At 41.6% G+C, this 23,877-nt stretch overlaps 1 protein-coding gene across 2 annotated transcripts; it reads left to right on the top strand.

The window, feature by feature from the left end:
* The first annotated feature begins 91 nt into the window (after nt 1-91).
* NDE1 (nudE neurodevelopment protein 1) lies at nt 92-23,733 on the top strand. Of its 2 annotated transcripts, none has more exons than XM_043523457.1 (9): nt 92-437; nt 8,283-8,410; nt 11,064-11,217; nt 15,850-15,998; nt 16,291-16,427; nt 17,792-17,971; nt 19,217-19,308; nt 20,289-20,440; nt 22,391-23,733. In XM_043523457.1, the coding sequence occupies exons 2-9, from the start codon at nt 8,325-8,327 to the stop codon at nt 22,482-22,484; spliced, it is 1,044 nt and encodes a 347-aa protein (XP_043379392.1). In that variant the 5' UTR covers nt 92-437; nt 8,283-8,324; the 3' UTR covers nt 22,485-23,733. The 2 variants fall into 2 exon arrangements, with proteins under 2 accessions (XP_043379392.1, XP_007058206.1); XM_007058144.4 differs by having other exon boundaries at nt 374-556.
* Nucleotides 23,734-23,877: the final 144 nt, after the last annotated feature.

Here is a 23,877-nt window from a genome sequence, read left to right as displayed (position 1 = left end):
CGGTGAAGCCCCAGGCACACTTATGGATGTTATAAAATAAGTAACACACCCATAAAAACGTAGCTAATAATAAAGGGAGGAGCTTTGCATTGCAGTTTGCTCAGTACATCGAGTCTTCATAACTCCACCGTATCTTGCCTTGCTTGAAGGGCGGAGGTCTGCTTGAGATCCCTGGGGCGGTACTGCACCATGCCCTGAGCTCAGAGCCTTGTCCCACTGACACCTTCGCCCTCCGGCCCGGCTGCAACTGAAAAGTTAAAAAAGAAAAAAAAAAAAAACCCCATTCGAAAGACAAAAGTTTCTAAACGTTCCAAAAGCAGCATTCTGCCGGAGCTGATTGGAGGAACTTCTTCAGGCCACGTGACCCTGCAGCCAATAGGGTGTTGGGCAGAGGTTGGTTGTAATGGTTCGGATGGGGGTACAAAGAGCTGGGCAGAGTAAGAGCTTAGATTCGTACTAGTCCCGGCCGGTGGCTATAGGAGGGTGGCAGAAGGTGCCTGTAGCCTGCATAGAAGGTGGCAGTGGCTGGAGCTGGTTGCTTTTCCCTGCGGAAGTGGTGAGCGTTCAGGGCTTTGCTGGGTCTCTGGAAAGTTTTGGGGAGGACAAACCCCTAGGATCCTCCTCTCCCATCTCCCCTTGTGGCTGCCACTGCTGTGTGGGGACGGGGTAGGGCAGGGAGGGTTTCCACGTGGCAGGGTGAGGGATGCATCCTATTGTGAGGACGGGGGAAGCAACAGCCCTCTGTGCCCCCTCGCTACAGTGTGTCCACATCTTGCTTGCATCGCTCTCTGCCTTTCTCCTTCTCTGAGGCTGCCGGGAGCATGGGCTCGGGTAAGCCCACTGGGACAAAATAAAGACCCTGTACTTTCTCCATCGCTCCCACCCCTAATTGCCAGCCTGAACCTTAGATTCTTTCTGGAACTGGACTTTTATATTTAGTCGAGATTTGGAAATGTCCGGAGTAGTTTATTTCCTTTTCGGTGTTTGATTTGGCAATAGAATCAGAAACTCCTGCTGCTGTGAGAACAGCCTCTCGGGCTGGAGCCAGGAAGCATCAAGGAACAAATAGGTATTTCAGGAGAGAATGTGCCTGATCTGCTGAGTTTCCTTAAGAAAGTTTGAGACTCAAAAGTATTGGATTTGGATAAGTACCTGAACTCTTGAATAGTTTGTTTTTTTTTTAAATTAAGCCCTTTTTGCAGAGAGACTCACATGCAATGATAACCTTCTTAGACTGGCCTCTGAATATACTATTAATTGTGACCTTCTCTTTGGGATGACCTCTTTCTCTTTATTCCCTTTTGTGGCATTTAAACAAAGGGAAATAGTCCCTGATGTGACATGAAGTCCAGCCTGGGAAGCTGCTTGAAGTTTTTGTAGAGGATGTGAAAACCTCTTTTGTATGAGACAAAAGAACCTCTTTTCTGATGGTTAGAGGAAGGTTCCCCCATATGAACTTAGTTCTCCCCTTGCCCTGATTATGGAACAAATTACTTGTCCAAAGAGCATTTATGGAATCTATAAAAGTTTGGCCTGTGAGAGTTCTGCTTTGCGCTTACCTTTTCAGAGGGTCCTTCTCCTGTTCTCTCCTCTGGGGGGTTGGGGGACATGGAACTGCTCTGAATGCTGTGGTAAACTACATTGCTGACATTGTTAACTAAATTAAATAGATTCTTAAAAATATATTTAAGTCCCAGAGCTGTTTTGGAATGGGTTCTACAATCTTATATTAGAATCCAGCATAGAGTTCTCCTGAGTTTGATTAGCTCTGACTCTGATTACAGTATTTCAGTCCCCATTCTAAAATTACTTTGAAGATGGTCTATGCCATGGTGATATGAACTAGTGTTTTGCAGTACTGTTGTCATTTCCTGGAACGAAACATGTAAACATAATTTTTCTCACTGCAGAAGTTCCTCTCATACCACCAGAAAACTTTAGTTCCTGTATGATACAGATACATTTTGTAATGTCTGTGACCAGCTGTGCTGCTTACAAGCAGGAAGCATGGCCAAATCTTTCCTTCTGGTTTCTACACGTACGAAAACAAACGAGGTGTAGCCAAACTGTGTGCATTAGGTAAAGTTATAACCTTCTGTTTTTGATGGCAATAATAAGTTGTGAGCAAAATGCTGGTAAAACCCTCTTCCCAACAAAACTACAAAATTGTGTTACGTATAATTCTGTTTGCTTTAATTGTGTAATGGTAGCCTGTCCCCATTGAACAACCCCATACAATTAGCCCTGCCTGCCACACTTGGTATGGGGTGTGGGGTTTAATTAGTAGAACCATCTGGGTATGGAAGAAGTGATTGAGAGCATCAGGAAGCTATCAAAGAAAGAGAAGAGATGCTCAGGGACAGAGACTGCTGGGAGTGAATAAGTTGTAGCAGGGAACCCTGATTAAGGGAAGGCCTGGGAGGTCCCCAGTGGAGGGGTGTGGCAGAACCAGGGAAGGCTTTGTTTGGTATAGAGTATCAGGGGGTAGCTGTGTTAGTCTGTATCCACAAAAACAACAAGGAGTCAAATAAATCTTTTAGACTTTTAGGTGCCACTGGTCCTTGTTGTTTTTGTTTGGTAGTTTGATTTGAGGGCAGCTGAGACAGTGCACTTGCGTAGCCACCTCTGACCGTGAGGGGGCACTTGGGAGGCAGCTGCCTGTTCGCATGTGGCAAACACAAACTGTTTTTGTTGTCATTGAAAAAGAAAACGGAAGATTCATGGAAACATTTTGATTGGTCTGAAGTCTCGTTAAATCTTGTTTTTGACAACCTAATTTTTGGACTCAATTTAATAGTTTTCTTTTAAGTAAACTTTTCCCTTTGCATTTTAGGCTGTCTTGAAAATCTCACCCTAAATATCTCTAGCACCTGACGTGTGGCCTATGTTTGGATAGGGCCTTGTGTGAAATGGCTAGTAATAAGACATGTGGGAGGGGGTGGAATGTATTAATGTTTAATTGCAGTTCTTGGCTCACTGCAGGCACGAGGCATGCACCTGAGGCATGGACCAGTAGAAAAACAATTCATGTCATATCCTGTTATCTTGTGGTAACAAATGTAGGGCCTCAAATTTTTCATACAGGTACTTGCAGTCTCCACATTAGTTTGCAATTAGCCTACTGTAGGCATTACTTAGGGATAGATATAATATAACAAAATGTGTTCCAGTCATGTATGGTCCCAGAGGGATGCCTGGGGAGTGTACCTTACGGCTGGTCTACATGGGAAAATTTACCAGCAGAACTATGCTGGTATAATTGTACTGCTACAGTTATTACCCATATAATTCCCTGAAATATGTATGCACACAGGAAATTATATGGGTATAACTGTAGTACTATAATTTATACCAAAATAGGTCTGCCAGTACATTTCCCTATGTAGACAAGTCTTTAGAAATCTAAAAAGAAATTCCCCTTTTCCCCTGGCCCCAAAATACATGTCACCATGTAAGGGGGCAAACAGGCTTTAGAGCAAATCCAGCCCTGATGTAAGCACATGCAACTCCCATTGAGCCAGTAAGAGCTATGCTTGCAAATTGCAGGGCTTTTGGCTCCCATGTCTTTGTGGGTGTGAGGAAGAGGAGGAGTCCAGAGGACCCTATTTCTAAAGACCCACCCCACTCTCCATCATGTCTAATTTTGTTCGCTCTCTGAATAGAGATTCCATTGGGCCCATTAGTGCAACTCGTGAATCAGCCATGGGAATTGCTGTCCTGGAATTCATGAGGATCAGTACATGTTAATGTTGGACTCTGTCTTATGCTAGTGCTGGGCTGACCACGAGATAGGATCTTTCCCAAAGTACATAGCCCAGACTGGCTGGAACGGCAGTCTAAGCATATACCAGGTTCCTGGAGGAAGTGTGGAATGACCATTCTGACAAGACCCAAAGATCATAGTCTTTGGAAAAAAGAAAGTTCAGAGGTCCTATGCAACCCTATGTAATTGCTTACGTGTACCTATCTTTTTTCCTGGCCAGTCCAAACTGGAAAGAGGTTAGGTATTGAATCTCTCTCCTCTTTTGCCTATTCCTTCCCTGAATGTTCCAAGTCTAAAAAGCTTCTTTTGTTTCTGAAACTTGTCTATTTTTAATAGTATTTGGGACTGGGAAGGAATGATTTGTGTTATTAAAACTAGTTGGTATCCTTTCCTTTCCAAAGATCACACTGAATTGTAGTTGATGACTTTCTGAAGCTCAGTGCATAATTGGTGTTTCCTTGTCATATGCATAGTTTAATTTCCAGAAAGACAAAGGACGTTGAGAGTATTTCAAGTTTCATGCCTACATCACATCCTCTTTACAGTGTCCACTCTGAATCCTGTACCACTGGGTTTGTTCCACATGTGAAAGCTTTCCTGTGCATCTGAGGTACTTTTATACAGCCCACAGTCTTTCATAGAATTTAATATATGAGATCTGTTATTACATGCCAAGCTCTGCAAGTGGAATCAGATTTCATATTTACCAAACCCAACCGAGGCCTTCTCTAGACTAGCATTTAAAGATGTGATGTCAGCTTGTGTTAGCTGATATGTGCTAACTAATGTGTTTGTAATCTAATCTAGACAAGGCATATCCTCTTTAACACATGCTAAACTGGTCAAGCTAGGCTGAGTTTAGCAGTACCCTAAGGTATACCATTCCTTTGTCCTGACTAGAATTTTAAGAGGGTATTAATTATATCAAGCTAGGTGACTGGATATCACACTTCTAAGCCTTAGCCTAGACAAGGCCTGTAAGTGAGCCCGAAGAGGACGTTGCAATTGTATTAAAACGAAACATTTTCAAAACACACCCTTTTTGCAATCAAGACTGGGTCTTGGTGGTGGAGGATTCAACCCTTTTGTTTTTCAAACACCAAACTTTTGGAAGTTTTATCTATAATCTGTTAGGAAAGTGCACACACTACAATGTAAATCTGAAGGCGCTCTGCCAGATCATTTTCACATTAGCCAAAATTTTTAGTGGGAAAAAAACTGACCAACAGGAGAGAAGTCTCTATTGAAATATTTTTAAACCTCTGTTTTCCAGTTGGCGTAGAGTTACTCTAAAATTGCAGCAGAGGCTGGGGCCAGAATTAGGGAGGTGTGAAGGTGCCTTTATCTGTCTAGCTACTTACTGTGCCTCATTGCTGTAGTAGTTGATCATCACACAAATGTTAATGGGTTTATCCTGTCAATACCGTGTGAGGTAGGCATGTATTATCCCTAATGGCGATGGAGACATTGAGGGATTAACTGATTTGCCCAAGGTCACACAAGAAAACTGTGGCAGAACTGGGAATAATAGTGATAATAAAACAACCGATTTCCTGAGTCCTGGTCTTGCAGTAAGTGCACCTGACCATCCTTCCTTCCCATAAAACCACCTTTGCTTTTCCCACATCTCTTTACACCTTGGAAACCTGACCCAGACCACTCTGCGGATGGCTCCAGCACGTCGCCAAGATATGTAGTTTCTGTGTGCCAAACCCTGTCACTTCCCTGAGAGGTGGGAGATGGACAAGGGTGCAACCTTTGCCCCAGCTGTCAATGGAATTTGGAAAGTTCCTGTTCTGAGTGTGTGGAAAACACCCACCGAAGGGATGATGTGGTCTCTTGTCTTTTCTGGTGGGTTGAGCACAGTACTGGGGGTTGGTGGCCACTCCTGATTTCTAATCTGAGTGACACATCTGGCTTGTGGCCTAAGTGGCTTTCCTTCTCCCTTTCTGTTTCCCCATCTGTAAAATGGAGGTAATATTTATCCACCTCCCAAGTGTGGTGTTAGGATTAATTAATGTTCGTTCAGAGCTCTGAGCATGTGAAACGCTTATTTAAAATCAAAGGCACTTTCAACTTGTTAAAAATAAAGCGAGAATCTTAATTCTGCATGGTCTAGCTTCACATTACTAGACATGAATATAATTTGGAGCGAGTCAGTACTTCCCACCCATCCCATTCTTAGCTTTTTCCATACATTTCCATAAATATATCCACAATTGGAAGTCCTGAGACTTCTTCAGGAAATGTCACTAGGTCAAGGGTGGTGGTCTTGTTTGTTTGCAGAAGGGTGTAAACCTCTTGTTTTATTAGCATTTTTTTTTTTCGCTGATCCCTTTAAATAAACCAAACTCCTATGAGTTTAAACACTTTCAGGTTTTCCCTAGTTCCCCCAGCCGCCGCCGCCCCTCCCTCACCCCGGGTATTTAAAGGAAAGGTTATCAGAAGTGTCTAATTACCTTTGAGTGTCAAGTGGGGACTTAGGCCATGAATTTTAAAGGTACTCATGTGGTGGTCCACTCAACGTTGTAAGGCCTAACTGATTTAGGCAACCAAGTCCCATTTTCAAAAGTGACCTGGGCACTTAGGGTCCTAAGTCCCATTGATTTTCAGTGAGTCTCAGGCTTCTAATTGTCCAAGTCACTTTTGAAAATGGGACTTAGGCCTGGCAATGCCAAACAAAGCAATGCCTAAAATACCTTTACAAATTTGAGGCTTAGATGCTTTTGAAACTGTTTAATCATATAATCCTGTTTTCAAGCATTTCTTGCTCACCAAAAGCTCCAGTTGAAATTGAAAGGTTAGGGTGCATGTGAAATGCAGGATCAGGCTCTACGTGTGTGACTGGAAAAATCTTCAAATGGTCATTGATGGCTTTGAATGTGTTTGCTCTTTCTCTTTTTAAGCTTGCCATCTGGAGACTTACTGGCTTATTAATAAACAGATCTAAAGCTGAGACTTTAAAATTTGGAGTTGGCTTGCTGACTCTGCGTCTCCCATTCACAGTTTAGGGTTCCAGTATTTCTGCTGCCTGCCTTTGTAAATGAAGAGCCAGATTCCACCTTTATTTACAGTTTCCAATCTCTGGAGGATGCTGTTAGGTTTATAATGTCAGCCTCTGTGTAATCCTTGCCTTGCCCAGCACTGCACAGAGCAGACTGTCTAGAGGCCTTAATTGTGACCTTTCTCTGCTCTGAGGCTTGGTCTGCGCTGCCAATTTATGTCCGTATAACTACATCGCTCAGGGGTGTGTGGAAAATCCAACCTAATTTCCGGAGTAGAAGGGCTATGTCAACTGGAGGTCTTCTCCCATTGACATAGCTACTGCTTCCCGGGGAGGTGGAGTACCTACGCAGATGGCAGAAGCTTTCCTGTCTGCATAGGTAGCGTCTTCAGCTGCGCCTCTCTAGTGTTTAGTGCTCCGTAAGTGTAGACAAGCCCTGTGACTAACACACACAAAACCATTTCTACTTTAATGCATTTATTATAGTGCATCACAGGCTTCAGGGTGATAGCTGTTGTATTGCATTCTATTTCTATTTTGTACTTTATAGAGTCTTAAAGTTTAGATAGATACTTTTTAAATTTTACCTTTTAAATGACTTAGATCTATATGCTCCTAAATCACATAGGCACTTTTGAAACCTTTACCAAAGGAAATCGTTATCCCCAGATCCTTTATATGTTTCAGTAAAATTCCTGCATATTTTCAGGGGTAACTGCCATGTCTCTGGAGTTGCTAAAGTCAAACTTAGTTGTATTTTCTTTTAGATCAGAGCATTTGGTTTCTTGCTCACATGGCCTTTTTGCATTTCTCAGGGATTCTCTCACTGGGCAGCGTGTGTTTTGGGGTGTCTCCCTCCTCAGCTGCTTTCTGTACCTACTGCTTATGCTGGGAATGTCTATTAATGTTCTGTTGAACAGTAAGTATCATATAGTCAGCTAGGGAGTGGAAGACACTGGGTAATCTGGTGGGGGTACCAACCTTCAATAGATTCAGAGAAACTTGAGAGAGAAAATCCCTATGAAATGATCTAGTCCTCCCTCTCGCATGATGCGTATTTGGCAGTGTTTTGTCCAATCTGGTTTTAAATGTCATAGAATCATAGACTTTAAGGTCAGAAGGGACCATTGTGATCGTCTAGTCTGCCCTCCTGCACAACGCAGGCCACAGAATCTCACCCACCCGCTCCTGTAACAAACCTCTAACCTACGTCTGAGCTATTGAATTCCTCAAATCGTGGTTTAAAGACTTCGAGGTGCAGAGAATCCTCCAGCAAGTGACCCGTGCCCCATGCTGCAGAGGAAGGTGAAAATGCCCTCAGGGCCTCTGCCAATCTGCCCTGGAGGAAAATTGCTTCCCGATCCCAAATATGGTGATCAACTAAACCCTGAGCATGTCTCCAAAAATGAGGCTGCTTCTACTATGCCTGGGGGATAATTCCGCTGGAAGAAGCAATGGGATAATGCAGTAACAGGAAGATGCTAACTCCTAAATTTGCAACTTCTTAATTTACAGGAAAACATGAAACAAGAATTCTAGACTTCTAGGGATTTCATCATGGAAGATTTGGAAGGAAATCACTTCAATTCAGTGGAAGAAGAAACCAGCTACTGGAAAGAACTGGCTATGAAATATAAACAATGGTAAAGGCAATGAATTTATGTCCATAATTTGTCTTCCTAGTAGGCTATAGATCCTGTAATTCATTGGAGGAACTTCTAGTGAGATGATGAAATCTGTGTAGAAGAGCCTGAGGCTACAGTCCTCCAGGAAAATTAATAGATTCTAGGGCTGTCAAGCGATTTTAAAAAAATTAATTACACCATTAATCTCACTGTTAATAATAGAATACCATTTATTTAAGTATTTCTGGATGTTTTCTACATTTTCAAATATATTGATTTCAATTACAACACAGACTACACAGTGTACAGTGCTCACTTTATATTTTGATTACAAGTATTTGCACTGTAAAAAACAACAAAAAAGTATTTTCCAATTCACCTCATACAAGTACTACAGCGCAATCTCTTTATCATGAAAGTTGAAATTACAAATGTAGAATTATGTACACAAAACCCGGCATTCAAAAATAAAACAATGTAAAATTTTAGAGCCTGCAAGTCCACTCAGTCCTACTTCTTGTTCAGCCAGTTGCTCAGACAAACAAGTTTGTTTCCGTTTGCAGGAGATAATGCTCCCGCTTCTTATTTACAATGTCACCTGAAAGTGAGAACAGTTGTTCTCATGACACTGTTGTAGTCAGTGTTGCAAGATATTTACGTGCCAGATGCACTAAATATTCATATGTCCCTTCATGCTTCAACCACCATTCCAGACGATATGCATCCATGCTGATGACGGGTTCCGTTCAATAACAATCCAAAGCAGTGCAGACCGATGCATGTTCATTTTCATCATCTCAGTCAGATGCCACCAGCAGAAGGTTGATTTTCTTTTTTGGTGGTTCGGGTTCTGTAGTTTCCACATTGGAGTGTTGCTCTTTTAAGACTTCTGAAATCATGCTCCACACCTCATCCCTCTCAGATTTTTGAAGGCATTTCAGATTCTGAAACCTTGGGTCGAGTGCTGTAGCTATCTTTAGAAATGTCACATTGGTACCTTCTTTGCGTTTTGTCAAATCTGCAGTGAAAGTGTTCTTAAAATGAACAACATGTGCGGTCATCATGCGAGACTTCTATAACATGAAATATATGGCAGAATGCAAGTAAACCAGAGCAGGGGACATACAGTTCTCCCCCAAGGAGTTCAGTCACAAATTTAATTAATTTTTTTTTTTTTTCTTTTAACGAATGTCATCAGAATGGAAGCATGTCCTCTGGAATGGTGGCTGAAGCATGAAGGGACATACGAATGTTTAGCATATCTGGCACGTAAATACCTTGCAGTTCCGGCTACAAAAGTGCCATGCAAATGTTCTCATTTTCTGGTGATATTGTAAATAAGAAGAAGGCAGCATTATCTCCTGTAACGGTAAACAACTTGTTTGTCTTAGCGATTGGCTGAACAAGAAGTAGGACTGAGTGGACTTGTAGGCTCTGAAGTTTTACATTCTTTTGTTTTTCAGTGCAGTTATGTAACAAAAAAAATCTACATTTGTAAGTTGCACTTTCACAACAAAGAGATTGCGCTACAGTACTTGTATGAGGTGAATTGAAAAATGCTATTTCTTTTATCATTTTTACAGTGCAAATATTTGTAATAAAAAAATATATACTGTGGTTTCAATTACAACACAGAATACAATACATATGAAAATGTAGAAAAACTACCAATTGAAATTTATTAAATATTTTGGATTTCTCTTGTTTAACAGCGCGATTAAAACTGTGATTAATCATGATTAATTTTTTTGAGTTAATCACATGAGTTACCTGTGATTAATTGACAGCCCTAATAGATTCTAAGGCCAGAAGGAACGACTGTGGCTATGTAATCTGACTTTGTGTAGAGGAAGCCTGCTGGGGCAATATACCTAGATGCCTGCCACATTCAGCATTCCAAAAGTGAGATTAAAATAATCTTTCAGAAATATGTTTCAGTCAGGAATATGTTGGCTAAGTAGGGATGGTTTAGCACCATCCATAGAGGGAGTAAACTCCCAGCAGAGGTAGAGAGTCTTTTCTGCATCTCTTTCCAGTTCAAACTGTGTCAGAGTAAATGGAATTTTTCACGACTCAATATGTCAAATTGCTAATTTTTAAGATTTGCAAATCAGATGGCTCGATCCTGCTGTCAGTGGATCCCTCCTGGGATCAGGCTTTGAGATGGCATGTTGATACTTAATATTCATATCTATTCTTAATCATTGTAGCAATATTTGAATGAACTCTGAAGACAGGCTTGTTTGCGTTCTATCTCTTATATCAAACTTCAGCAAATGAGTTTTCACCCAGGTGAGTATTTAATATAAATAGCTTAAATTTGCAGATAAGTGAGCATGACTGAGGATATGGTGCATAAAGGTAGGTGGATGCTATTGTTGTCTTGGTCTCTGTTAACGTAAAGACGGACTGTGTTGTTTGTAATCCTCTGTTCCAGGACAAATTGCTGCGAGAGTGTAGGTGAACAAATATGATTTAACTATTGAAAGGCATTTTCATACAATCATTTATTTTCCTTTCTGAACACGCATAGGTGACAGGCGGGCATAGATCCTTCAGTTGTATTAGAGGAGCATTTTATTTTGTCATACGTTTATACTAAGGTGAGCAGAATTTCCTTGTTTTATTAAAATGAACCCAAGTAATTCTCTGGCTGGAATTGTGCTTCCAGTGCAGAAAATACACAGGAGGAACTACGTGAGTTCCAAGAAGGGAGCCGAGAATATGAAGCAGAATTGGAGACCCAGCTGCAACAAACGGAATTCAGAAATCGAGACCTTCTGTCGGAAAACAATCGCCTTCGAATGGAACTGGAGTCAATTAAGGTAAAGGAGCAGCAGAGAAAGGGCAGTGTGTGCAGATGATCAGGGAAATGTGGAGCTGCAGCATTATAAATGTGGTGTTCATAAAGATGTTTATCAACAAATTGCAACAATATAGTTTGCTTTGATAATAAGAAAATATCAATATATTTCCCCGTTCTTAGGTCTGAATACTGTAGTTAATATTACTAGCCATCTGTTTGCTGAGACACTGGATGTATTTTCGGATGGATTCCAGATGGGAGAACCCTTACATTTGTAGTAGAATTCCTCCTCATTTGTTGCCCTATTCCCCCCCCCGCCCCCCCGTTTCTTTTGTTGTACAATGCAAGTATACAGGCTCATATAATAGACCAAAGCAATAAAAGATATAATTCTCTCTTGCCACAGAGGGCAGGACAAGGGGCAATGGGTTCGAAGTACAGCATAGCAGATTTAGATTAAATCTTGGGAGATACTTCCTAACTGTAAGAACAGTAGGACAATGGAATTGACTGTCGAGGGAGGTATGGAAGCTCCTTCAGTAGAGGTTTTCAAAAGGAGGCTGGATAGTTATCTGTCTTGGATGGTTTAGACACAACAAATCCTGCATCTTGGCAGGGGGTGAGACTAAATGACCTTTGCGGTCTCTTCTAACCCTATGAGTCTATGATCTTGTCAAGGTCCGGGAGAAGGAAAGTCAGTTGTGCTGAGCTGCTGCACTTGAATGGTGGATTAAGTCTGTTTTAAAAAGTAGTCGTTGTGACTCATGTCTAATGTCTAAATGTCAATTGGTACCTAATGTCTAAATAGGAGGAAGCATGATTCAGTGGAAGTTGGGAGACTTGTTTTCTATTCCTGGCTCTGAAAATGTCTCTAAATTACGTCTCCCAGTGGTGTGTAACCTCTCTGCATGTGGTTTCCCCATCTGTGAAGTGGGATAATGAATTTACAAATTAAAATCTCTAAGGAAAAAATGCAAAGTATTTTATATAATAGGGAATATAATTAAATTTTTTTACAAGAATATCTTGGGAGATAGTAATGATGGGACATAAGATGGTGATGCCATTGGGCTATAATGCTGCAGGATAAAAAGAAGTTAGTCTGGTTCAGTTTCCAAGAAGGACAAGATGCTGAAAATAATCCTTTACAAAAAGAAACAACCCCAAAAAAATACCTCCTCCTCTCCACAATTGAGAGCTTTAACTTCATTAAATTCATTTAAACTTGACAAAAGTTTGTCACCAAAATTTAGCTACAAAATGCCAACAAGATTATTTTTTAAAAGGAGTTAATCTGCAAATCATTTTAAACATCAGCTGTCTAAAAAAATGAAGTAAAACGCTTAGCATTTTCCAAGGGCCAGTTCAATATTTGTGGAGACCAAGATTAATTTAATTAGATCTACTTTACTCAGTTGGATCCAGTACTGAGTTAACAGGAGTCAAGTATAACTATAACTGGGTTTTGCTGTATGTGTTGCTTACACAAATACAGTAATTAGGTAAGAAACATCAAAAGGGGATACTAAAGAATTCTAGTCCACTTTTAAGATACTGTTTTTCTCAACTTTGTGGGAGTTTTGTTTATTTCAACCCAAAACAAATCCAGACATTGCTGCTATTACAACGTGTGGTTTAAAACAAAACAATCCCATGTAAACACCCTTACAGTTCTAGTTGTGTAACCTCTTGTATGGAATGTTGGCCTAGTTTGTCACACAAGCCACATAAACCCATTCAAGCTGACAGGTTTGGGAAAGAGGAGGAAAAATATCTCTGCAAAAATAAAACTTCCAGTCAGTTCCCATGAGGGAAGAATAAATTCTCTCTCCGCCATGGGGAGAAGATGAGAAGCAATATTACCAGGGCAGTCTGGGATAGGAATAATAAAAATTGACTCAAAAGTGGAGAATAAACATACTGCATTAGGGGAAACAAAATTATTGTTTTCCACTGCAAAGAACTTATTCTGTGTGACACAAACTCTTTTAACAATTGGCTTATTCATGCAGACTGAAAATGACAGTAGCAGCCTGCAAGTGAAGGAACAGTGTCTCCATTGATGAGCAAATCAGCTGACTGTTTATTACAATTAGCTGAAAACAAAGGCCCAAACTTATCCGTTCTGTCTTTTGTTTGAGTCAGTTCAAGAGAGAAGCTTTAAACTCATGAGGCTGCTGAGCAGCATTGTTAACTGGGTTACTTCAAGGACCTGCATCTACATTTAGGTCAAAAATACAAAGTTTGCCAGGCCCATGCGGTTCATGGCTTTGAGCTTCCCAGGCCGCCCTCTGTGCTTCCTCCGCCTCCCTCCGAAATACAGTTCACGCTAATTGGAAACAGTGCTTCAGAGGGTTTGTTTAGTGAGTCTTATGTGACTAGCTATAGGTCTGGTGGGCAACCTGCGGCCCGCGGGCTGTACGCTGCTCGTCAGGATAATCTGCTGGCTGGCAGCCCGCAGGCAGCAGGTTGCCCACCACTGCTGTAGGTAATTGGGCTATGTGTTTGGTGACTTAAGTTAGACTGGTAATTATCCAAGAAATTCAAAATGAGAGGGAGCAAAAGTGTTAACACTTTTGATCCTATAATCAATACAGAATTTCTTGAATTCAGAAAAGGTATTTCCCCAGCTTCATTGTCTCTGTACCACTTAATATACACCTTGAAATAACACTCTTTAAATACGTGAAAAATAGGCTACAGACCTTGCTTTTTCTCATCTTGTTAATTCCAGTAGGTGGATTTGTTTTCAGTGACTTTAGTTTGTTGCGCTTAGCTCCTGCAGTTATAAATGCTTTAGGTATGTTAATAGATGGTAATCTTGGGACCACAGAAAAAGGAATTGGCATGTTAAGGTGATCTGGTGCCAAGGTTTTAGTGCGTAAATTATTGCAATACAGGCTAGATTGTGTCTCTGCCCTAAAGGGATACTGACATCCTCTTTAAAAAATGTTCTATTAGTAACATAGGCAATAATCCCAGATGCATACATCTGGAAGAATTTTAGGACTCTAGATCCCTGCACTGGGATCTGCTAATGTAGAACCCTGAGCCTTTGAAGAGTCTTGCAGAAACTGAAAGGACTTTACAGGATATGTGATAAGCCCTGATTAGGCACTGGGATCTAATAGAATATTTGCCACTTATGCTCCTAATATACTACAGTTGAACCTCAGAGCTACAAAAACCAAAGTTATGAACTGACCAGTCAACCACACATCTCAATCAGGCGGCAGCAGGGACCAAAAAAAAAAAAATCCCAAAGCAAATACAGAACAGTAATGTGTTTAAATGTAAACTTTTTTTTTAAAGTAAAGATTTTATAAGGTAAAGAAACTGTTTCTGTGCTTTTTTTTTTTTTTCATTTAAATGAAGATGATTAAAAGCAGCATTTTTCTTCTGCATAGTTTCAAAGCTGTATTAAGTTTACAACTGAAAATTGACTTTTGAAAGAACAACCATAACGTTTTGTTCAGAGTTACGAACAACCTCCATTCCTGAGGTGTTCATAAGTCTGAGGTTCTACTGTATTACCCTGTTGCTCCTTTTGGACAGTTTCACTTTTTGTTTATAGTCAGTTTACTAGGTCTTGTGTTGCAAAGGTCCCCGTATATCCTTGGGCACTATAAAAAATAACACTCAGCATTTTTACAGCACTTCATGTTCAAAGCGCTCTATACACATACTAATGCTCCTCACCCCGGGAGGCAGGTCACTACTTCTCTCTTTTTACAGCATGGGGTGGGTGGGAATGAAGCACATAAATTATGTGGTTTGCTCAAGGCCTTGTATAACAGCATCACAGCCAGGGTATTAACTCAGGTTATCTGACCTCCATTCCTGTGCTTAGAGCACCAAAGCATGTACTCACGAAAGATCTAGGTCCGCTGCACGGGTCTGTTGTGGCTGTTGGTCATGAAACAGGTCTTGAGGTTGGTGATGGGGTGGGTCTGCGTTTCCACCTGCATGGACTTAAAGCAGAGGGACTAGTATTTTTCCTCCCAGTTGTCTCCAAGGCACTCTTCTTTCCTCCCTCCTGGAGTCTAGGCTCTCTTGTTCTGTGCTGTCCTGCTGAAGCACACTGATCATGCTCTGCCTGGTCCAGGGTAGAAGCAGGGAGTGCTCTTTGTCTGGTACATACATGTGCCTCAAACAGAGCTGGGAGCTCATCTGTGAGCATATGAGATGGTGTTGTCTTGTGCCTCTCCCACAGAGAGAAACACTGAAAATCCCAACTCGCTACAGAGGATAGAACTGCTTCCTCCCCACGAAGGGCAGGAATGGGGAAGGAGAGAAAGAGAACTAGTGTAAGCACTCATGAGAGTAGGGAGCAGTCTGTGATGGAGGTGAGTGAGGCTAGATCTCCTAGCTCCATCAACCTGTAGGGAGCGAGGAAGAGAGATCCTGCCCTCCCACCCAGCAGCCAAGAAAATAGCTCCTGGGATCAGCTTGCGGAGGTCTGGCTTGATGGAAAGAGGCTAGTGTCTGTCCTTATTGGTTTTAACCCATGTGAAAGATGGTGGTTCTAAGATGGCTTACCAGGACCTCCTCCTTTCTGACTGGGAAAGGCTGAGTAAGCACAGCGGAGCAGAAAGGAAGGGGCTGTGTGGTGCTAAATCCCTGAGGTGATGTTTGGTCTGTCTTTGCTTAGGAAAAAATTGAAATGCAACATTCAGAAGGCTACCAGCAGATCTCTGCACTAGAAGATGACCTGGCACAGACGACAGCTATTAAAGATCAACTACAGAAGTACATTCGAGAACTCGAGCAAGCAAATGATGACTTGGAAAGAGCAAAAAGGTAATGCAGATGCTCTTAACCCTTCCCTACCCAGCTCTTTCTCTCTTTTGTGAAGCTAGCAGAACTGAGCATGTCCACTGTAGTACTTGTCTGCTCTTGCTACAGGTGTTGAGCTACTGCCTTCCTATAAGTGGGTGAGTGGAATGTGAGGCTAGTCTGTTTCTTGCAAACTTAAAATTAAAACATTGGAGCTTCTCACACCAGAAATAGAGCAGTTTCTTTGCATCTGAGTTGGCGCTTTAGATGCGCTAGGAACCTAATGACTTCTTTGACATCCTTTTTCTACACACAGAGCCACTATAATGTCTCTGGAGGACTTCGAACAGCGTTTGAACCAGGCCATTGAAAGAAATGCCTTTCTGGAGAGTGAGCTAGATGAGAAAGAGAACCTCCTGGAATCAGTGCAGCGATTGAAAGATGAAGCCAGAGGTCAACTAACTGATTTATATACACCCCTGTCCTCCCGCCTTCCAAAGTTCTCATTAAATCCGCCCCTCGAATATGGTGTTGAGACAGTAAGAGAGAGACCTTAGAAATACTGTCGATGGAAGCTTCACTTTCCTTGATGGTGTGGAATAGAGATCCTGTCTCGGCACTTATCTTGGATAGTAGTCGCATGCCACTCTCCTCCCTGCCTAGGGAGAGCGGGATGGGTGGTACTGTAGCTTCTGGCATGTTTCTGCAAATCGGAGGCATACTTTGAAAACATTGTAGAATTCAGTGTTTTGTCAGTTGGGCTTTTAGCTATGTTGGGTGCATTTTCTAAATATTCTTTTGACTTGTAGAAACACCCAAGGAAATTGTAGCCTTGTCCACCCTGCTCCTCTGAAGTACTGCTGTCATTCTAGAGCAGACCATGCAGGCAGAGACGTATCCCAGAATGCTCTCTTCTCTGTCGTTGCCTCTGTACCTTAAAACAATAAGAAAAGCTGACCGACTTGGAGGGATGTGTTCTGTGGCCTGACTGCCTGCTTCATTGTGAGCTGACAGGACATGAATTTTAACAAATGCAACAGAGATATTGTCCACTTCTGTCATGAGAGCGGAGCCAGTAAGGAGAATAAAGGGACTGTGGAGTATGGAGGGACAGTGTGTAACCCAGACGCCATGAGTGAGTGCTGATTCCCCTCCACAGCTGCAATAGTTAGTTTCCTGATTGCTGTCTCTGGCAGTAGGACCAGAAGAGAGGAAGGATGGCTTTGTAGGTAAAGAACTGGGCAAGGAATTGGGAGAAATGGGTTCTATTTCCAGCTCTGTCACAGACCTCACATGGCCTTGGGCATGTCACTTCACCTCTCTGTGCCTCAGTAACCCATCTGTAAAGCAGGGGTACTAAACTCCACATTTTACATGGATGTAGGGAGGATAAGTTCATTCACATTTGTGTAGTGCTCTGTTAGGAAAATGAGCACCACAGAAGAACCTACAACTAGATAACAATAATGGGAGGGAGGGCCCTGTGCTTGTTTTGGGGAGGAGGTGGTGTGGAGGGGAGGGACCACAAGCTTGAGGGTGTTTTGAGTTACACTGTCCCAACAAAGCTTAGTTTGCTGATCTCCCATTCTGGAACCTGGGATTTTGAACCAGTTATAAGTGGCTAGTGCCAAGATTCGTGGGGTGTATATGTTCTTTGGAAGCTGAATAATTTCTTTTTTTCAGCTGTGGCTGGTGAAACACTCTGGGGTTATCAGTGTTAACAGCGTACTTTGACGAAGCAAAAACACTTCTTGCGCCTTGTAGCTTCAGATTGGGACATGTATCCAAATGCTTTGTACCTTTTCCTTCTCCTTTAGACTTAAGGCAAGAACTTGCAGTGCAGCAGAAACAGGAGAAACCCAAAACACCGATACAAAGTACACGGGAGGCAGAAAGAACGGACACAGCCGTGCAAGCGACCTTATCTGTGCCTTCAACTCCTGCAGTTCATAGGGGACCCAATGTCAGTATAAGCACCCCAGGAACGTTTAGAAGAGGTAAGTGACTGGCATTTGCTAACGTAAGGCTAATGCACAATACCAATGTGCATTGAGTAATTTTTCAGTCTAGAGTCACTGTTCCTGGTACATGTTGAATTTCTATCAAACTACTGACTACAGAAGAAGCTGAGAAAAGTGGAACTGAACATGACAGGTATTGAAGTATTTAACACAGCGAAGTACAGTAATCTATTTTGAATACCTGTCATGGGTTCAGTATGAATGTCTGAGTAGATTTATAGCCAGTGCATTATAAATGTAGCGCATTTGTAGCCAGTTGTATTAAAACATGAGCTTAAAAAAAAAACAAAACACCTTCCGGGGCAAGGTAGTTCACTAGGTTATAATTTGCAGTCATTAACCATCCCTGAATCTGGATGAGTTTGGTAGAAAGGAGATTGGAGGTCTCAACACAATCTTTCACGCCAGACACACTCATCTGAATTAGCCAGTTAGAGATACTTCATTCTGGAACAACGGGAGACTTGTCTGTTCCAAATTATAAAATATGGGCTCTCTCCAGTGGTACTACTTGCTCATTTTTATGAACACTAAAAATTTAAATAACTCCCAATTCCACCTGCCCAGACTCTTTAAATTGAGTAAAAAGGAATAGAAATTCGGTTTAGGGAACTTCACTGTATTTTGTGTGTGTGCGCGCATACACCATGAGTGTTTTCTTGTGATAGTTTCTGACTTTAATAATTCAGTGTTACACTTCTAGTAAGTGGCTAATAAAATTTGTGTATATCCTGACTGTGGTACTCTTAGCCTAAAATCCTGTGTTCCAGCTGGAAGCACTTGACAAGCTATAGTATGTTCACATAAAAGAGAGAGGATCCAGGAATTCTTGCAACACAGACCATAAAGCCTTGGGTCATGTGAACTTTTCTGGATGACCTGCCTTTCGTTCTCTCTTTGCTTCCATTGCAAGTTATAGAGACAGACTAGAACACTTCTCATGAAATCTAAAGGCTTAAAAGCTGCTTTCAAAACCAGTGCAAATTAAAGTCCAGCATCTTTTCAGTGCAACTTGTCGTGTCGGAAAGATACAGTGATTTATATTTCTAATGGGGAAGAAGAAAATCGCAGTTCAGCTAAAAAGAGAGGAGAAAAGATTGGTATTCACCATTTACAATCTCTCTCTTTAGTGCTGGTGGGGAGACTTAAGGTTTTGCTAAGTTTTCTCATATATAATGCATAAAATATATCCCTTTTATTTACCCTTCCTCTCTCTCAAAGGTTTTGAGGATAGTTACAGCAGGACTCCTCTCACACCAGCTGCCAGGATATCGGCGCTAAACATTGTGGGAGACTTACTACGGAAAGTAGGGGTAAGAAGGATTTAGTCATTAGCTAAAGCTATGCAGAAAGGGGATGGGTGGCTATGTTTGTACTATGAGAATGAAAACCAGCATTAACCCTTTGTACCACTGAATGAGTTAAACTGTAGAGATGAACTCAGACCAAAACTTGGATCCAAACAGACTCTAATTCTGCATGAAAGAGATTTGAAAATTGTGAACTTTATTTTGTAGCTCAGGCCTCTGTGTAGCTAGAATGTACCTCAACAAGGGACAATCGTTGTCTCTCCTGTGGCTTTTGCTCCACTCAATGTGCCAGCCAGTGTAGACTTTTCTCCCATCTGAAAGAGCATCGAGAGGGGGAGGGAAAAGTGGAGCAGGGCAGTGTGAATGAGTGCGATGCTAGGGGAATATACTGCACTCGCTTCAAGTGCACCAGAAGTGCTGCCTGGGAAGAATTCCGGCCAAGTCCTCCTCCGAGGTGTCTGAGGCAGAATCTAGCTTGTTGGTGGTGACTGCTCTAGTAATGTGTTCAGGAGACCCCAGGCATACCACACGGTGGGTGGGTGTGTATTGGCTTTGGGGAAAAGGTTTGAAAGAACATTTAGCTCCATAAAGAAGTGATGCTTCTAAAAGCAGCCTAGTTATAAAAGGTGCGTGAACCTCTGGGGAAGTTGAGGCTCATGTTTAACTAACAGAATTCTCAGTTGCTTCTCCCTCCATAACATAAGCGCTAACTCCTCTACCTCTCTCCTCCCCTCCCATCCCCCCCAAAATACAAAATAGTGTTGCCATTTAATGAGACGCTTAAGGGCCTGATCCTGAAGCCAGAGGGACTTGTGTATCAGCAGTACCTCTTCCTTCAAATTCAGAGCTCATGTATGGATTTGGGACTAGTAGCTAAAAGCTTCTTCTGTCAGAGTCCTTGTAAATTATTAGAAAATTCTTCCGTGGGCCCTGTGCTGGGGGAGAGAGTGATGTTTAACTCTCAGATAAACTGTTTGCTTTAGGCTCTGGAATCCAAACTTGCATCTTGTCGAAACTTTGTGTATGACCAGTCTCCAAGCAGACCCGCCATGTCCTCATCCATGTATCTGAACAAGAGCAGAGATGGCCTTGAAAAACGATTGAGCAGTTCCCACATGCCTTTGAGCGGTAACGGGTAAGTGCTGGTCGGCTGCAGTTTCTTAACGCTGATCCTGTGGTTTGGTTATACACAGATCTTGATGCTCTAAAGTGAGTCTGAAGTCTGGGGCTAAAAGCTGTGGGGGGGTGATAAGGTACAGAGTGGCTGGGGATTGGGCTAAGAGTATACTCTATCAAACGCCTCCTGTTCTCTGTTTCCTATGGGCCATCTTCTGACATTTGCAAACTGCTCCTGTCCAGTCAGATATCCAGCTCCTTGCTGATTGAGCTTCCTATAAATGGTCCATCTTCCTGATATGGCTCACACTTTTTGCTGGCGCCTTTCGTAAAGTACTGGTCTGATCTGGCAGAAGTAAACTGCTCACATGAGGAGGAGGCAGGGAGCTAGCTGAGACACTGTGTTCTGACCAGTCCTGTCTTGAGTGGCTGGAAAATGCCCTTTCTCTGTTCTTCTGGTAGACCTCCCAGTCCCTTATAAAAGTGGGGCCATTACATTACATCTGTAACGCTGTCCCTCCATACTTCATTCTCAAAAGGGATGAATTACTTCAGGATCCTTTTTGCATTGCACTTTAGCATAATGGAAAAGAAGATACTAAAAAGGGCATGGACTAGCCAACTACAACAGGCTAATGTATATTTCCTTTAAAAGCACATTGTCCTATATTGTGTATCACGAGATCGCTGACCATTCAAACTAGCTAGCTGAAGGCTTTAAGTGTAATGGAAACAGTTTGAATATAAGGGTAAAAAATTCAGAAATGACTTAGCCATTTAGGCTCCTGGGAGGCTGTCGCAATTCTGAAAACTTTACCCCAAGTTGTAAATGTTTAACACTATATCCTGAAATGTGCTATGCCAGAGCTTAGTTTGGGGCTCTGTTTGAAAAACATATATAACTTATAGAGCGTATGTAAAACACTTTCGGCATAAATGTACGATCCGGTGTTTTATTTTGGGCTCTTGGTGAGTGGGATGTTGACAGCCAGGGGTTCAGTTAAAGATTTGTATGCACAATATTCTTGTCAAAGGATGGCCCAGGAGCCTAGTGATGGATGGGGAGCCTGCTTCCCTTGTCATTACTTATGCTCTCTTATTATGGGAGAATGGAATAATAAAAGTTCTGCTTTTGCATCACCAAGGCTCTTTCCTGGGGTGCAGCTGCCTAGACCTCTTTTGTGTAATTCAATTACATTCTAAGTCTGGAACCTTGTAAATTTTTGTCTGAACACTTTAATCAGCTTTTTGTAAATAATCAACAAGGGTGTTTCCAGCTGCAGCTCGGTGCCTGTCTAAACACGACCCATGATCTAGTCCACATTCTTTTCTTTGTGAATCAGATGCATGCAGTATCCATTCCAACTTGCACATAAAATGCTCACCCAAAATATAAAAATGCTCCTTCTAGAGAAGGAGTTGGATAACTCCCAGTTGATTGTATTCACTCAGAACCAAGTCCCTAGTGCTGGAATTCTGGTAATTCTCATTGCCCTATTACCAAAAGCAGTAGAACTTAAGGAGAGTTTCTGATGTGGAGACACTACTGTGAAAGGAAGAGCAGAATCTTCATGAGCTCTTGTAGATTTTTCCTTATTGGGTTTTATAAATCTGTTTGCTTTATTAGTATGTGTAAACAATATTCCTACTGATGTAATGTTGAAAAGAGTATTTTAGCACCAGCAAGCATAATACACTTCACACCGTGGGCAGGAGAGAGGTTTGTTTTAGCCCCATTTTACAGATTGGGGAAACTGAAGCACAGAAGTTAAGTGACTTACCAAGTTAGTGTCAGAACTGCCATTTGGATTTGAGACTTACTATTTGTCTGTTAGTTCCTTGTGCTGTTTGACGCTGAGTGATGCATTTTACTACACAGCAGTGACCTAACAGACTGCAAAAACTGAACATGCATGTACAGTGAATGCAATACACCGCATTGCAATCAGGCTGTTGTTTGTATTTACAGGTTAGGGAAGCGCTTGGAGTTCGGAACCCGGCCTTCAAATATTCCTGCGTCCGTGGCACATTCCCCACAGGGTGTTGTCCAGATGTTACTCTGAGAAGATCCTGAGATGACGAGGCCATGATGGTTTAGGGTGTTTTTATTAATTTGTTTTGTTTTTTAAACCCTTGTCTTTTAAAGAAGCAGTCACAGTAGTTAATTTGAATAAGGGTAGATGAGAACTACACCGAGCAATTGGCAACAGTCCCCTGCAATCTCAGCCTTTTCCACAAGACTGAGTTGTGTGGTGCTGTGACAAAGTAGCGCTGCTGGTCAGTCTAATACTGTGAATCACTTTCCTACATCAGCTGCTGTAAATCGCTTCTTGAAAACTGCTGGTCAAAACTCATGACCTGCTATATAATGTAGAGACAGTATTCCTCCCCATAAATACGGAATTATTTTCTGGAGCACAACTACTGTTTTAGCAAGAGAGTTATGGTGTTATAACTTTCCAGTGCAGTGTGCTGCATGGATCAATGGCTTAAATTAGAGAAATATTTGTCTCCATCTACATTTTAGTTCCTTGGCAAGATTTTTTTTTTTTTTTTTAAACCAAAATCAATGCAACTGCAAGTCTAAAATAAAGCCGTGTGGGGAAATTAATTCGTTGTCAGAATCCCGTTCTATAACAATCTGCCTTACAGGTGGTAAGATGGTATTGGTGAGAGCGACTTGCCATTAAGATTTCCTAATGGTTAAAGAAGGAAAAAATGCCTTGATTGCAAATATTGAAGAGACTCTCAAATATGTAGTAATGCAGAAAAGAGGTATTTGCACTGATGTAACAAACCCATGTCTTCTGCAGTCACTACGTGATGGCAGGACATAGCAAGATATACAACACTGATCTATTGATAGGGTTAATCTCAGTTGATGGGTTGGGGCTTTTTGTTTTCTGACCCTACACTTGAGGATGTGCCCTGTGTGTTTAATGTGAGAACATACCCCTTCTAGTTGCTAGTGATATTAACTTAGAAATCATGTTGTAACCCCAGAAATTCTTAATGCTGACCAAGGTTATTAGGATAATGAACTCTTAAGATGGGTTTTTGTCTAACAAAATAATGCTGCGAGTTTAAGTGGAGTAGGTTCACTAACAATAATTATACCATGTTATAGAAATGTGAATTTGCAAAAACTATTTTTGCACAACACATGAATACATAATGACTTTTTTCTTAATATTCAGCTCTGCATATACAGATACTATTGTATAGTAAGCAACCACATCTTAATCTCACTCTTTGTAAATCTAAATTGTCTGGTTTAATCAGTGAACAGAATAAATCTTATTCTGAATATTAGTCTGTGGACAATATTATCTGATCTGTGAATTCGTTGCAAGTTGCATTTACAGTTTACCTGCATATATTGGGCTAACCAGTTTTTCAGTTGTGTTCCTGCAAAAGGGAGCTTAAACAAGGCCACAATCAGCAGATCTAGTGGAA

Source organism: Chelonia mydas, chromosome 10 (assembly GCF_015237465.2).
Source record: "Chelonia mydas isolate rCheMyd1 chromosome 10, rCheMyd1.pri.v2, whole genome shotgun sequence".
NCBI classification, from domain to species: domain Eukaryota; kingdom Metazoa; phylum Chordata; order Testudines; family Cheloniidae; genus Chelonia; species Chelonia mydas.
Note: the sequence above shows the minus strand (reverse complement) of the source record. Positions and strands in the feature narration are given on the sequence as shown.